Source organism: Bidens hawaiensis, unplaced genomic scaffold, assembly GCF_021521415.1.
Source record: "Bidens hawaiensis isolate Kalapana, Puna unplaced genomic scaffold, B.hawaiensis_p1.1 tig00010169_1, whole genome shotgun sequence".
In the NCBI taxonomy this organism is placed as follows: domain Eukaryota; kingdom Viridiplantae; phylum Streptophyta; class Magnoliopsida; order Asterales; family Asteraceae; genus Bidens; species Bidens hawaiensis.
In genome coordinates, this window is record NW_027491772.1 from 812,019 (window position 1) to 829,117 (window position 17,099).

The 17,099-nt window shown below is 35.5% G+C and overlaps 1 protein-coding gene and 1 pseudogene across 1 annotated transcript; both read left to right on the forward strand.

The window, feature by feature from the left end:
• Positions 1 to 380: 380 nt before the first annotated feature.
• LOC143534508 (auxin-induced protein 15A-like) lies at positions 381 to 680 on the forward strand. The gene has a single exon (XM_077028976.1). The coding sequence runs from the start codon at positions 381 to 383 to the stop codon at positions 678 to 680; it is 300 nt and encodes a 99-aa protein (XP_076885091.1).
• A 4,818-nt stretch (positions 681 to 5,498) lies between these two features.
• Positions 5,499 to 6,020, forward strand: LOC143534521 (auxin-induced protein 15A-like; annotated as a pseudogene).
• Positions 6,021 to 17,099: the final 11,079 nt, after the last annotated feature.

Below are 17,099 nucleotides of genomic sequence, written 5' to 3' on the forward strand. Positions count from 1 at the left end.
TTTGAACCACATAAAAAATTCATTATAGGTTATTTGGTTATAATGCGGAATGCCCTACGTATTAAAGATTAGGCATCTAACATCAAACAAGGACCATAAGGGATTTCATGTTGGTTATATATTGTAACAGGTCGTTCGGATTCATAAATGCCATTCAAATTATTTTGGGTCTTTTCGATAAAGAGAGACAATTCCATGTGAAGCTTCTTTCCAATCATGTGGTAATGTCTACTATCTTGTGCAACCAGCTGGCTATTTAAGCCATTCAGTATTTCAAAGCAAATCAACCACAACTTCCATACTCCAAAAAGTCTTTTACCGAGTCATTTTTCTCCATCAACGTCCTTCCTGTAGAAACACTACTAAACCTTTTGAGAGAAATGGCCATCTTTATGCCACGGATTACACAAGCAAAACAGATTCTGAGACGATCATTCTCGAATGGAAGGAGTGCAGCAACACCCATGGACATTCCGAAAGGATATTTTGCAGTTTATGTCGGCGAAGAAGAGAAAAGAAGATTTCTGGTTCGTGTTTCTCTCCTAAGCAGGCCAGAATTTCAAGAACTACTGCAACTGGCGGAGGAACAGTATGAGTACGACCATCCAATGGGTGGGCTCACCATTCCATGTAGTGAAGACGTATTTGCTGATTTAGCATCACGTTTTGATGCCTTGTGATACTTAATTTATCATATAACATTTTTGTAAAGAACATCAGCTAGGATCTTACACATATTTGTAAATAGAGATTCTTAACCATTTTTTGTGAAATTCAAATTTGGAGCAACCTCAAGTTTATTGAACTACATATAACTTATGCTATACTCAATGACCATTTGGATGAAATACGTATTTCACGTTCTTTAACTTTTGTAGGCTGAATTTTAACCAAATTTATATACATAAAGCGATAGAAGTGTATATGATTACTTAAGGATCTGTTTATAGAAAAAAAAGATTGAAACAAAGGGAAAGAGTCACGCAGTAATGATCAATACACATATTAGTTATGCAATTGACATCAATCACAGTTTCATTCGTTGTGTTTGGTTCGCCAACCACAACGATTCATTGGTGCATCACAAACGATGTGGAATTCGATTGAGTTGGAGTTCAGGCTTGACTCCCCTAAGTTCAAATTAGTAATAAGTGGTTAGCTGGAACGCCTCGACCCGCTATTCAAATGTGTTACGTAACGCGCAATACATGGTTAAAAACGACAAACAATTTGTGTGGGTTATGTACCTTAATTAGCCTGTGATCGCAAATGCCGTATACAATTTCTCACTATTGGCATTATGGTTCATGGCTAGTCATTAATAAATTTCAATCATAGCCGCTATTCTAAACCTGATTATACAACTAATTAAGTCTTTATTTCAAAGAAATTCAACATGTCTACTTCTATGATTGTCGAAGTTCTAGTACCTGTATTCAAGATTGTATGTGTTACGCGTTAAAGGTACCCAAAGATTCTCTCTAGGTCTATGGAGACACGAATCATAAGCAGATAAAACAGTCACTATAGAATTTATATATATATATATATATTTATGTTGCCGATTTATGTAGTCAGAGGTTATTGTGCTGAAATTTAACAGAACTATCTCTTAATTATCTACTGTTATCCTAATAACGTAGATACTCCTAATATATTTGTAATTAAGGTCAATGGGTCCGTTATGTTGTAACCATGTCAGCTGATTTTTAACAAATTGCTACGACAGGTTTGCCAAAATGTGAAATCTAATCCTTAAACAGGTCACATTTGAACCACATAAAAAATTCATTATAGGTTATTTGGTTATAATGCGGAATGCCCTACGTATTAAAGATTAGGCATCTAACATCAGACAAGGACCATAAGGGATTTCATGTTGGATATATATCGTAACAGGTCGTTCGGATTCATAAATGCCATTCAAATTATTTTGGGTCTTTTCGATAAAGAGAGACAATTCCATGTGAAGCTTCTTTCCAATCATGTGGTAATGTCTACTATCTTGTGCAACCAGCTGGCTATTTAAGCCATTCAGTATTTCAAAGCAAATCAACCACAACTTCCCAACTCCAAAAAGTCTTTTACCGAGTCATTTTTCTCCATCAACGTCCTTCCAGTAGAAACACTACTAAACCTTTTGAGAGAAATGGCCATCTTTATGCCACGCATTACACAAGCAAAACAGATTCTGAGACGATCATTCTCGAATGGAAGGAGTGCAGCAAAACCCATCGACATTCCGAAAGGATATTTTGCAGTTTATGTCGGCGAAGAAGAGAAAAGAAGATTTCTGGTTTGTGTTTCTCTCCTAAGCAGGCCAGAATTTCAAGAACTACTGCAACTGGCGGAGGAACAGTATGAGTACGACCATCCAATGGGTGGGCTCACCATTCCATGTAGTGAAGACGTATTTGCTGATTTAGCATCACGTTTTGATGCCTTGTGATACTTAATTTATCATATAACATTTTTGTAAAGAACATCAGCTAGGATCTTACACATATTTGTAAATAGAGATTCATAACCATTTATTGTGAAATTCAAATTTGGAGCAACCTCAAGTTTATTGAACTACATATAACTTATGCTATACTCAATGACCATTTGGATGAAACACGTATTTCACGTTCTTTAACTTTTGTAGGCTGAATTTTAACCAAATGTATATACATAAAGCGATAGAAGTGTATATGATTACTTAAGGATCTGTTTATAGAAAAAAAAAAGATTGAAACAAAGGGAAAGAGTCATGCAGTAAAGATCAATACACATATTTGTTATGCAATTGACATCAATCACAGTTTCATTCGTTGTGTTTGGTTCGCCAACAACAACGATTCATTGGTGCATCACAAACGATGTGGAATTCGATTGAGTTGGAGTTCAGGCTTGACTCCCCTAAGTTCAAATTAGTAATAAGTGGTTAGCTGGAACGCCTCGACCCGCTATTCAAATGTGTTACGTAACACGCAATACATGGTTAAAAACGACAAACAACTTGTGTGGGTTATGTACATTAATTAGCCTGTGATCGTAAATGCCGTATACCATTTCTCACTATTGGCATTACGGTTCATGGCTAGTCATTAATAAATTTCAATCACAGCCGCTATTCTAAACCTGATTATACAACTAATTAAGTCTTTATTTCAAAGAAATTCAACATGTCTACTTCTATGATCGTCGAAGTTCTAGTACCTGTATTCAAGATTGTATGTGTTACCCTTTAAAGGTACCGAAAGATTCTCTCTAGGTCTATGGAGAGACGAATCATAAGCAGATAAAACAGTCACTATAGAATATATATATATATATATATATATATATATATATATATTTATGTTGCCGATTTATGTAGTCAGAGGTTATTGTGCTGAAATTTAACACACTATCTCTTAATTATCTACTGTTATCCTAATAACGTAGATACTCCTAATATATTTGTAATTAAGGTCAATGGGTCCGTTATGTTGTAACCATGTCAGCTGATTTTTAACAAATTGCTACGACAGGTTTGCCAAAATGTGAAATCTAATCCTTAAACAGGTCACATTTGAATCACATAAAAAATTCATTATAGGTTATTTGGTTATAATGCGGAATGCCCTACGTATTAAAGATTAGGCATCTAACATCAGACAAGGACCATAAGGGATTTCATGTTGGATATATATTGTAACAGGTCGTTCGGATTCATAAATGCCATTCAAATTATTTTGGGTCTTTTCGATAAAGAGAGACAATTCCATGTGAAGCTTCTTTCCAATCATGTGGTAATGTCTACTATCTTGTGCAACCAGCTGGCTATTTAAGCCATTCAGTATTTCAAAGCAAATCAACCACAACTTCCATACTCCAAAAAGTCTTTTACCGAGTCATTTTTCTCCATCAACGTCCTTCCTGTAGAAACACTACTAAACCTTTTGAGAGAAATGGCCATCTTTATGCCACGGATTACACAAGCATAACATATTCTGAGACGATCATTCTCGAATGGAAGGAGTGCAGCAACACCCATGGACATTCCGAAAGGATATTTTGCAGTTTATGTCGGCGAAGAAGAGAAAAGAAGATTTCTGGTTCGTGTTTCTCTCCTAAGCAGGCCAGAATTTCAAGAACTACTGCAACTGGCGGAGGAACAGTATGAGTACGACCATCCAATGGGTGGGCTCACCATTCCATGTAGTGAAGACGTATTTGCTGATTTAGAATCACGTTTTGGTGCCTTGTGATACTTGATTTATCATATAACATTTTTGTAAAGAACATCAGCTAGGATCTTACACATATTTGTAAATAGAGATTCGTAACCATTTTTTGTGAAATTCAAATTTGGAGCAACCTCAAGTTTATTGAACTACATATAACTTATGCTATACTCAATGACCATTTGGATGAAATACGTATTTCACGTTCTTTAACTTTTGTAGGCTGAATTTTAACCAAATTTATATACATAAAGCGATAGAAGTGTATATGATTACTTAAGGATCTGTTTATAGAAAAAAAAGATTGAAACAAAGGGAAAGAGTCACGCAGTAATGATCAATACACATATTAGTTATGCAATTGACATCAATCACAGTTTCATTCGTTGTGTTTGGTTCGCCAACCACAACGATTCATTGGTGCATCACAAACGATGTGGAATTCGATTGAGTTGGAGTTCAGGCTTGACTCCCCTAATTTCAAATTAGTAATAAGTGGTTTGCTGGAACGCCTCGACCCGCTATTCAAATGTGTTACGTAACACGCAATACATGGTTAAAAATGACAAACAGCTTGTGTGGGTTATGTACATTAATTAGCCTGTGATCGCAAATGCCGTATACCATTTCTCACTATTGGCATTACGGTTCATGGCTAGTCATTAATAAATTTCAATCACAGCCGCTATTCTAAACCTGATTATACAACTAATTAAGTCTTTATTTCAAAGAAATTCAACATGTCTACTTCTATGATCGTCGAAGTTCTAGTACCTGTATTCAAGATTGTATGTGTTACCCGTTAAAGGTACCGAAAGATTCTCTCTAGGTCTATGGAGACACGAATCATAAGCAGATAAAACAGTCACTATAGAATATATATATATATATATATATATATATATATATATATTTATGTAGCCGATTTATGTAGTTAGAGGTTGTTGTGCTGAAATTTAACAGAACTATCTCTTAATTATCTACTGTTATCCTAATAACGTAGATACTCCTAATATTTGTAATTAAGGTCAATGGGTCCGTTATGTTGTAACCATGTCAGCTGATTTTTAACAAATTGCTACGACAGGTTTGCCAAAATGTGAAATCTAATCCTTAAACAGGTAACATTTGAACCACATAAAAAATTCATTATAGGTTATTTGGTTATAATGCGGAATGCCCTACGTATTAAAGATTAGGCATCTAACATCAGACAAGGACCATAAGGGATTTCATGTTGGATATATATTGTAACAGGTCGTTCGGATTCATAAATGCCATTCAAATTATTTTGGGTCTTTTCGATAAAGAGAGACAATTCCATGTGAAGCTTCTTTCCAATCATGTGGTAATGTCTACTATCTTGTGCAACCAGCTGGCTATTTAAGCCATTCAGTATTTCAAAGCAAATCAACCACAACTTCCATACTCCAAAAAGTATTTTACCGAGTCATTTTTTCTCCATCAACGTCCTTCCTGTAGAAACACTACTAAACCTTTTGAGAGAAATGGCCATCTTTATGCCACGGATTACACAAGCAAAACAGATTCTGAGAGGATCATTCTCGAGTGGAAGGAGTGCAGCAACACCCATGGATATTCCGAAAGGATATTTTGCAGTTTATGTCGGCGAAGAAGAGAAAAGAAGATTTTCTGGTTCGTGTTTCTCTCCTAAGCAGGCCAGAATTTCAAGAACTACTGCAACTGGCGGAGGAACAGTATGAGTACGACCATCCAATGGGTGGGCTCACCATTCCATGTAGTGAAGACGTATTTGCTGATTTAGCATCACGTTTTGGTGCCTTGTGATACTTGATTTATCATATAACATTTTTGTAAAGAACATCAGCTAGGATCTTACACATATTTGTAAATAGAGATTCGTAACCATTTTTTGTGAAATTCAAATTTGGAACAACCTCAAGTTTATTGAACTACAGATAACTTATGCTATACTCAATGATCATTTGGATGAAATACGTATTTCACGTTCTTTAACTTTTGTAGGCTGAATTTTAACCAAATTTATATACATAAAGCGTTAGAAGTGTATATGATTACTTAAGGATCTGTTTATAGAAAAAAAGATTGAAACAAAGGGAAAGAGTCACGCAGTAATGATCAATACACATATTAGTTATGCAATTGACATCAATCACAGTTTCATTCGTTGTGTTTGGTTCGCCAACCACAACGATTCATTGGTGCATCACAAACGATGTGGAATTCGATTGAGTTGGAGTTCAGGCTTGACTCCCCTAAGTTCAAGTTAGTAATAAGTGGTTAGCTGGAACACCTCGACCCGCTATTCAAATGTGTTACGTAACACGCAATACATGGTTAAAAACGACAAACAGCTTGTGTGGGTTATGTACATTAATTAGCCTGTGATCGCAAATGCCGTATACCATTTCTCACTATTGGCATTACGGTTCATGGCTAGTCATTAATAAATTTCAATCACAGCCGCTATTCTAAACCTGATTATACAACTAATTAAGTCTTTATTTCAAAGAAATTCAACATGTCTACTTTTATGATCGTCGAAGTTCTAGTACCTGTATTCAAGATTGTATGTGTTACGCGTTAAAGGTACCGAAAGATTCTCTCTAGGTCTATGGAGACACGAATCATAAGCAGATAAAACAGTCACTATAGAATATATATATATATATATATATATATATATATATATATATATATATATATATATTTATGTAGCCGATTTATGTAGTCAGAGGTTATTGTGCTGAAATTTAACAGAACTATCTCTTAATTATCTACTGTTATCCTAATAACGTAGATACTCCTAATATTTGTAATTAAGGTCAATGGGTCCGTTATGTTGTAACCATGTCAGCTGATTTTTAACAAATTGCTACGACAGGTTTGCCAAAATGTGAAATCTAATCCTTAAACAGGTGACATTTGAACCACATAAAAAATTCATTATAGGTTATTTGGTTATAATGCGGAATGCCCTACGTATTAAAGATTAGGCATCTAACATCAGACAAGGACCATAAGGGATTTCATGTTGGATATATATTGTAACAGGTCGTTCGGATTCATAAATGCCATTCAAATTATTTTGGGTCTTTTCGATAAAGAGAGACAATTCCATGTGAAGCTTCTTTCCAATCATGTGGTAATGTCTACTATCTTGTGCAACCAGCTGGCTATTTATGCCATTCAGTATTTCAAAGCAAATCAACCACAACTTCCATACTCCAAAAAGTCTTTTACCGAGTCATTTTTCTCCATCAACGTCCTTCCTGTAGAAACACTACTAAACCTTTTGAGAGAAATGGGCATCTTTATGCCACGGATTACACAAGCAAAACAGATTCTGAGACGATCATTCTCGAATGGAAGGAGTGCAGCAACACCCATGGACATTCCGAAAGGATATTTTGCAGTTTATGTCGGTGAAGAAGAGAAAAGAAGATTTCTGATTCGTGTTTCTCTCCTTAAAAGGCCAGAATTTCAAGAACTACTGCAACTGGCGGTGGAACAGTATGAGTACGACCATCCAATGGGTGGGCTCACCATTCCATGTAGTGAAGACGTATTTGCTGATTTAGCATCACGTTTTGGTGCCTTGTGATACTTAATTTATCATATAACATTTTTGTAAAGAACATCAGCTAGGATCTTACACATATTTGTAAATAGAGATTCGTAACCATTTTTTGTGAAATTCAAATTTGGAGCAACCTCAAGTTTATTGAACTGCATATAACTTATGCTATACTCAATGACCATTTGGATGAAATACGTATTTCACGTTCTTTAACTTTTGTAGGCTGAATTTTAACCAAATGTATATACATAAAGCGATAGAAGTGTATATGATTACTTAAGGACCTGTTTATAGAAAAAAAAGATTGAAACAAAGGGAAAGAGTCACGCAGTAATGATCAATACACATATTAGTTATGCAATTGACATCAATCACATTTTCATTCGTTGTGTTTGGTTCGCCAACCACAACGATTCATTGGTGCATCACAAACGATGTGGAATTCGATTGAGTTGGAGTTCTTGCTTGACTCCCCTAAGTTCAAGTTAGTAATAAGTGGTTAGCTGGAACGCCTCGACCCGCTATTCAAATGTGTTACGTAACGCGCAATACATGGTTAAAAACGACAAACAAATTGTGTGGGTTATGTACATTAATTAGCCTGTGATCGCAAATGCCGTATACAATTTCTCACTATTGGCATTACGGTTCATGGCTAGTCATTAGTAAATTTCAATCACAGCCGCTATTCTAAACCTGATTATACAACTAATTAAGTCTTTATTTCAAAGAAATTCAACATGTCTACTTCTATGATCGTCGAAGTTCTAGTACCTGTATTCAAGATTGTATGTGTTACGCGTTAAAGGTACCCAAAGATTCTCTCTAGGTCTATGGAGACACCAATCATAAGCAGATAAAACAGTCACTATAGAATATATATATATATTTTTATGTTGCCGATTTATGTAGTCAGAGGTTATTGTGCTGAAATTTAACCGAACTATCTCTTAATTATCTACTGTTATCCTAATAACGTAGATACTCCTAATATTTGTAATTAAGGTCAATGGGTCCGTTATGTTGTAACCATGTCAGCTGATTTTTAACAAATTGCTACGACAGGTTTGCCAAAATGTGAAATCTAATCCTTAAACAGGTCACATTTGAACCACATAAAAAATTCATTATAGGTTATTTGGTTATAATGCGGAATGCCCTACGTATTAAAGATTAGGCATCTAACATCAGACAAGGACCATAAGGGATTTCATGTCGGATATATATTGTAACAGGTCATTCGGATTCATAAATGCCATTCAAATTATTTTGGGTCTTTTCGATAAAGAGAGACAATTCGATGTGAAGCTTCTTTCCAGTCATGTGGTAATGTCTACTATCTTGTGCAACCAGCTGGCTATTTAAACCATTCAGTATTTCAAAGCATATCAACCACAACTTCCATACTCCAAAAAGTCTTTTACCGAGTCATTTTTCTCCATCAACGTCCTTCCTGTAGAAACACTACTAAACCTTTTGAGAGAAATGGCCATCTTTATGCCACGGATTACACAAGCAAAACAGATTCTGAGACGATCATTCTCGAATGGAAGGAGTGCAGCAACACCCATGGACATTCCGATAGGATATTTTGCAGTTTATGTCTGCGAAGAAGAGAAAAGAAGATTTCTGGTTCGTGTTTCTCTCCTAAGCAGGCCAGAATTTCAAGAACTACTGCAACTGGCGGAGGAACAGTATGAGTACGACCATCCAATGGGTGGGCTCACCATTCCATGTAGTGAAGTCGTATTTGCTGATTTAGCATCACGTTTTGGTGCCTTGTGATACTTAATTTATCATATAACATTTTTGTAAAGAACATCAGCTAGGATCTTACACATATTTGTAAATAGAGATTCGTAACCATTTTTTGTGAAATTCAAATTTGGAGCAACCTCAAGTTTATTGAACTACATATAACTTATGCTATACTCAATGACCATTTGGATGAAATAAGTATTTCACGTTCTTTAACTTTTGTAGGCTGAACTTTAACCAAATGTATACACATAAAGCGATAGAAGTGTATATGATTACTTAAGGATCTGTTTATAGAAAAAAAAGATTGAAACAAAGGGAAAGAGTCACGCAGTAAAGATCAATACACATATTAGTTATGCAATTGACATCACTCACAGTTTCATTCGTTGTGTTTGGTTCGCCAACCACAACGATTCATTGGTGCATCACAAACGATGGGGAATCCGATTGAGTTGGAGTTCAGGCTTGACTCCCCTAAGTTCAAATTAGTAATAAGTGGTTAGCTGGAACGCCTCGACCAGCTATTCAAATGTGTTACGTAACGCGCAATACATGGTTAAAAACGACAAACAATTTGTGTGGGTTATGTACATTAATTAGCCTGTGATCGCAAATGCCGTATACAATTTCTCACTATTGGCATTACGGTTCATGGCTAGTCATTAATAAATTTCAATCACAGCCGCTATTCTAAACCTGATTATACAACTAATTAAGTCTTTATTTCATAGAAATTCAACATGTCTACTTCTATGATCGTCGAAGTTCTAGTACCTGTATTCAAGATTGTATGTGTTACGCGTTAAAGGTACCCAAAGATTCTCTCTAGGTCTATGGAGACACCAATCATAAGCAGATAAAACAGTCACTATAGAATATATATATATATATTTTTATGTTGCCGATTTATGTAGTCAGAGGTTATTGTGCTGAAATTTAACAGAACTATCTCTTAATTATCTACTGTTATCCTAATAATGTAGATACTCCTAATATATTTGTAATTAAGGTCAATGGGTCCGTTATGTTGTAACCATGTCAGCTGATTTTTAACAAATTGCTACGACAGGTTTGCCAAAATGTGAAATCTAATCCTTAAACAGGTCACATTTGAACCACATAAAAAATTCATTATAGGTTATTTGGTTATAATGCGGAATGCCCTACGTATTAAAGATTAGGCATCTAACATCAGACAAGGACCATTAGGATTTCATGTTGGATATATATTGTAACAGGTCATTCGGATTCATAAATGCCATTCAAATTATTTTGGGTCTTTTCGATAAAGAGAGACAATTCCATGTGAAGCTTCTTTCCAATCATGTGGTAATGTCTACTATCTTGTGCAACCAGCTGGCTATTTAAGCCATTCAGTATTTCAAAGCATATCAACCACAACTTCCCAACTCCAAAAAGTCTTTTACCGAGTCATTTGTCTCCATCAACGTCCTTCCTGTAGAAACACTACTAAACCTTTTGAGAGAAATGGCCATCTTTATGCCACGCATTACACAAGCAAAACAGATTCTGAGACGATCATTCTCGAATGGAAGGAGTGCAGCAAAACCCATCGACATTCCGAAAGGATATTTTGCAGTTTATGTCGGCGAAGAAGAGAAAAGAAGATTTCTGGTTCGTGTTTCTCTCCTAAGCAGGCCAGAATTTCAAGAACTACTGCAACTGGCGGAGGAACAGTATGAGTACGACCATCCAATGGGTGGGCTCACCATTCCATGTAGTGAAGACGTATTTGCTGATTTAGCATCACGTTTTGGTGCCTTGTGATACTTGATTTATCATATAACATTTTTGTAAAGAACATCAGCTAGGATCTTACACATATTTGTAAATAGAGATTCGTAACCATTTTTTGTGAAATTCAAATTTGGAGCAACCTCAAGTTTATTGAACTACATATAACTTATGCTATACTCAATGACCATTTGGATGAAATACATATTTCACGTTCTTTAACTTTTGTAGGCTGAATTTTAACCAAATTTATATACATAAAGCGATAGAAGTGTATATGATTACTTAAGGATCTGTTTATAGAAAAAAAAGATTGAAACAAAGGGAAAGAGTCACGCAGTAATGATCAATACACATATTAGTTATGCAATTGACATCAATCACAGTTTCATTCGTTGTGTTTGGTTCGCCAACCACAACGATTCATTGGTGCATCACAAACGATGTGGAATTCGATTGAGTTGGAGTTCAGGCTTGACTCCCCTAAGTTCAAATTAGTAATAAGTGGTTAGCTGGAACGCCTCGACCCGCTATTCAAATGTGTTACGTAACACGCAATACATGGTTAAAAACGACAAACAGCTTGTGTGGGTTATGTACATTAATTAGCCTGTGATCGCAAATGCCGTATACCATTTCTCACTATTGGCATTACGGTTCATGGCTAGTCATTAATAAATTTCAATCACAGCTGCTATTCTAAACCTGATTATACAACTAATTAAGTCTTTATTTCAAAGAAATTCAACATGTCTACTTCTATGATCGTCGAAGTTCTAGTACCTGTATTCAGGATTGTATGTGTTACGCGTTAAAGGTACCGAAAGATTCTCTCTAGGTCTATGGAGACACGAATCATAAGCAGATAAAACAGTCACTATAGAATATATATATATATATATTTTTATGTTGCCGATTTATTTAGTCAGAGGTTATTGTGCTGAAATTTAACAGACCTATCTCTTAATTATCTACTGTTATCCTAATAACGTAGATACTCCTAATATATTTGTAATTAAGGTCAATGGGTCCGTTATGTTGTAACCATGTCAGCTGATTTTTAACAAATTGCTACGACAGGTTTGCCAAAATGTGAAATCTAATCCTTAAACAGGTCACATTTGAACCACATAAAAAATTCATTATAGGTTATTTGGTTATAATGCGGAATGCCCTACGTATGAAATATTAGGCATCTAACATCAAACAAGGACCGTAAGGGATTTCATGTTGGATATATATTGTAACAGGTCGTTCGGATTCATAAATGCCATTCAAATTATTTTGGGTCTTTTCGATAAAGAGAGACAATTCCATGTGAAGCTTCTTTCCAATCATGTGGTAATGTCTACTATCTTGTGCAACCAGCTGGCTATTTAAGCCATTCAGTATTTCAAAGCAAATCAACCACAACTTCCATACTCCAAAAAGTCTTTTACCGAGTCATTTTCTCCATCAACGTCCTTCCTGTAGAAACACTACTAAACCTTTTGAGAGAAATGGGCATCTTTATGCCACGGATTACACAAGCAAAACAGATTCTGAGACGATAATTCTCGAATGGAAGGAGTGCAGCAACATCCATGGACATTCCGAAAGGATATTTTGCATTTTATGTCGGCGAAGAAGAGAAAAGAAGATTTCTGGTTCGTGTTTCTCTCCTAAGCAGGCCAGAATTTCAAGAACTACTGCAACAGGCGGAGGAACAGTATGAGTACGACCATCCAATGGGTGGGCTCAACATTCCATGTAGTGAAGACGTATTTACTGATTTAGCATCACGTTTTGGTGCCTTGTGATACTTGATTTATCATATAACATTTTTGTAAAGAACATCAGCTAGGATCTTACACATATTTGTAAATAGAGATTCGTAACCATTTTTTGTGAAATTCAAATTTGGAGCAACCTCAAGTTTATTGAACTACATATAACTTATGCTATACTCAATGACCATTTGGATGAAATACGTATTTCACGTTCTTTAACTTTTGTAGGCTGAATTTTAACCAAATTTTTATACATAAAGCGATAGAAGTGTATATGATTACTTAAGGATCTGTTTATAGAAAAAAAGATTGAAACAAAGGGAAAGAGTCACGCAGTAATGATCAATACACATATTAGTTATGCAATTGACATCAATCACAGTTTCATTCGTTGTGTTTGGTTCGCCAACCACAACGATTCATTGGTGCATCACAAACGATGTGGAATTCGATTGAGTTGGAGTTCAGGCTTGACTCCCCTAAGTTCAAATTAGTAATAAGTAGTTAGCTGGAACGCCTCGACCCGCTATTCAAATGTGTTACGTAACACGCAATACATGGTTAAAAACGACAAACAGCTTGTGTGGGTTATGTACATTAATTAGCCTGTGATCGCAAATGCCGTATACCATTTCTCACTATTGGCATTACGGTTCATGGCTAGTCATTAATAAATTTCAATCACAGCCGCTATTCTAAACCTGATTATACAACTAATTAAGTCTTTATTTCAAAGAAATTCAACATGTCTACTTCTATGATCATCGAAGTTCTAGTACGTGTATTCAAGATTGTATGTGTTACGCGTTAAAGGTACCGAAAGATTCTCTCTAGGTCTATGGAGACACGAATCATAAGCAGATAAAACAGTCACTATAGAATATATATATATATATATTTTTATGTTGCCGATTTATTTAGTCAGAGGTTATTGTGCTGAAATTTAACAGAACTATCTCTTAATTATCTACTGTTATCCTAATAACGTAGATACTCCTAATATATTTGTAATTAAGGTCAATGGGTCCGTTATGTTGTAACCATGTCAGCTGATTTTTAACAAATTGCTACGACAGGTTTGCCAAAATGTGAAATCTAATCCTTAAACAGGTCACATTTGAACCACATAAAAAATTCATTATAGGTTATTTGGTTATAATGCGGAATGCCCTACGTATGAAATATTAGGCATCTAACATCAAACAAGGACCGTAAGGGATTTCATGTTGGATATATATTGTAACAGGTCGTTCGGATTCATAAATGCCATTCAAATTATTTTGGGTCTTTTCGATAAAGAGAGACAATTCCATGTGAAGCTTCTTTCCAATCATGTGGTAATGTCTACTATCTTGTGCAACCAGCTGGCTATTTAAGCCATTCAGTATTTCAAAGCAAATCAACCACAACTTCCATACTCCAAAAAGTATTTTACCGAGTCATTTTTCTCCATCAACGTCCTTCCTGTAGAAACACTACTAAACCTTTTGAGAGAAATGGCCATCTTTATGCCACGGATTACACAAGCAAAACAGATTCTGAGACGATCATTCTCGAATGGAAGGAGTGCAGCAACACCCATGGACATTCCGATAGGATATTTTGCAGTTTATGTCGGCGAAGAAGAGAAAAGAAGATTTCTGGTTCGTGTTTCTCTCCTAAGCAGGCCAGAATTTCAAGAACTACTGCAACTGGCGGAGGAACCGTATGAGTACGACCATCCAATGGGTGGGCTCACCATTCCATGTAGTGAAGTCGTATTTGCTGATTTAGCATCACGTTTTGGTGCCTTGTGATACTTAATTTATCATATAACATTTTTGTAAAGAACATCAGCTAGGATCTTACACATATTTGTAAATAGAGATTCGTAACCATTTTTTGTGAAATTCAAATTTGGAGCAACCTCAAGTTTATTGAACTACATATAACTTATGCTATACTCAATGACCATTTGGATGAAATACGTATATCGCGTTCTTTAACCTTTGTAGGCTGAATTTTAACCTAATGTATATACATAAAGCGATAGAAGTGTATATGATTACTTAAGGATCTGTTTATAGAAAAAAAAAAGATTGAAACAAAGGGAAAGAGTCACGCAGTAAAGATCAATACACATATTAGTTATGCAATTGACATCAATCACAGTTTCATTCGTTGTGTTTGGTTCGCCAACCACAACGATTCATTGGTGCATCACAAACGATGTGGAATTCGATTGAGTTGGAGTTCAGGATTGACTCCCCTAAGTTCAAATTAGTAATAAGTGGTTAGCTGGAACGCCTCGACCCGCTATTCAAATGTGTTACGTAACACGCAATACATGGTTAAAAACGACAAACAGCTTGTGTGGGTTATGTACATTAATTAGCCTGTGATCGCAAATGCCGTATACCATTTCTCACTATTGGCATTACGGTTCATGGCTAGTCATTAATAAATTTCAATCACAGCCGCTATTCTAAATCTGATTATACAACTAATTAAGTCTTTATTTCAAAGAAATTCAACATGTCTACTTCTATGATCGTCGAAGTTCTAGTACCTGTATTCAAGATTGTATGTATTACGCGTTAAAGGTACCGAAAGATTCTCTCTAGGTCTATGGAGACACGAATCATAAGCAGATAAAACAGTCACTATAGAATTTATATATATATATATTTATGTAGCCGATTTATGTAGTCAGAGGTTATTGTGCTGAAATTTAACAGAACTATCTCTTAATTATCTACTGTTATCCTAATAACGTAGATACTCCTAATATATTTGTAATTAAGGTCAATGGGTCCGTTATGTTGTAACCATGTCAGCTGATTTTTAACAAATTGCTACGACAGGTTTGCCAAAATGTGAAATCTAATCCTTAAACAGGTCACATTTGAACCACATAAAAAATTCATTATAGGTTATTTGGTTATAATGCGGAATGCCCTACGTATTAAAGATTAGGCATCTAACATCAGACAAGGACCATAAGGGATTTCATGTTGGATATATATTGTAACAGGTCGTTCGGATTCATAAATGCCATTCAAATTATTTTGGGTCTTTTCGATAAAGAGAGACAATTCCATGTGAAGCTTCTTTCCAATCATGTGGTAATGTCTACTATCTTGTGCAACCAGCTGGCTATTTAAGCCATTCAGTATTTCAAAGCAAATCAACCACAACTTCCATACTCCAAAAAGTATTTTACCGAGTCATTTTTCTCCATCAACGTCCTTCCTGTAGAAACACTACTAAACCTTTTGAGAGAAATGGCCATCTTTATGCCACGGATTACACAAGCAAAACAGATTCTGAGACGATCATTCTCGAATGGAAGGAGTGCAGCAACACCCATGGACATTCCGATAGGATATTTTGCAGTTTATGTCGGCGAAGAAGAGAAAAGAAGATTTCTGGTTCGTGTTTCTCTCCTAAGCAGGCCAGAATTTCAAGAACTACTGCAACTGGCGGAGGAACCGTATGAGTACGACCATCCAATGGGTGGGCTCACCATTCCATGTAGTGAAGTCGTATTTGCTGATTTAGCATCACGTTTTGGTGCCTTGTGATACTTAATTTATCATATAACATTTTTGTAAAGAACATCAGCTAGGATCTTACACATATTTGTAAATAGAGATTCGTAACCATTTTTTGTGAAATTCAAATTTGGAGCAACCTCAAGTTTATTGAACTACATATAACTTATGCTATACTCAATGACCATTTGGATGAAATACGTATATCGCGTTCTTTAACCTTTGTAGGCTGAATTTTAACCTAATGTATATACATAAAGCGATAGAAGTGTATATGATTACTTAAGGATCTGTTTATAGAAAAAAAAAAGATTGAAACAAAGGGAAAGAGTCACGCAGTAAAGATCAATACACATATTAGTTATGCAATTGACATCAATCACAGTTTCATTCGTTGTGTTTGGTTCGCCAACCACAACGATTCATTGGTGCATCACAAACGATGTGGAATTCGATTGAGTTGGAGTTCAGGATTGACTCCCCTAAG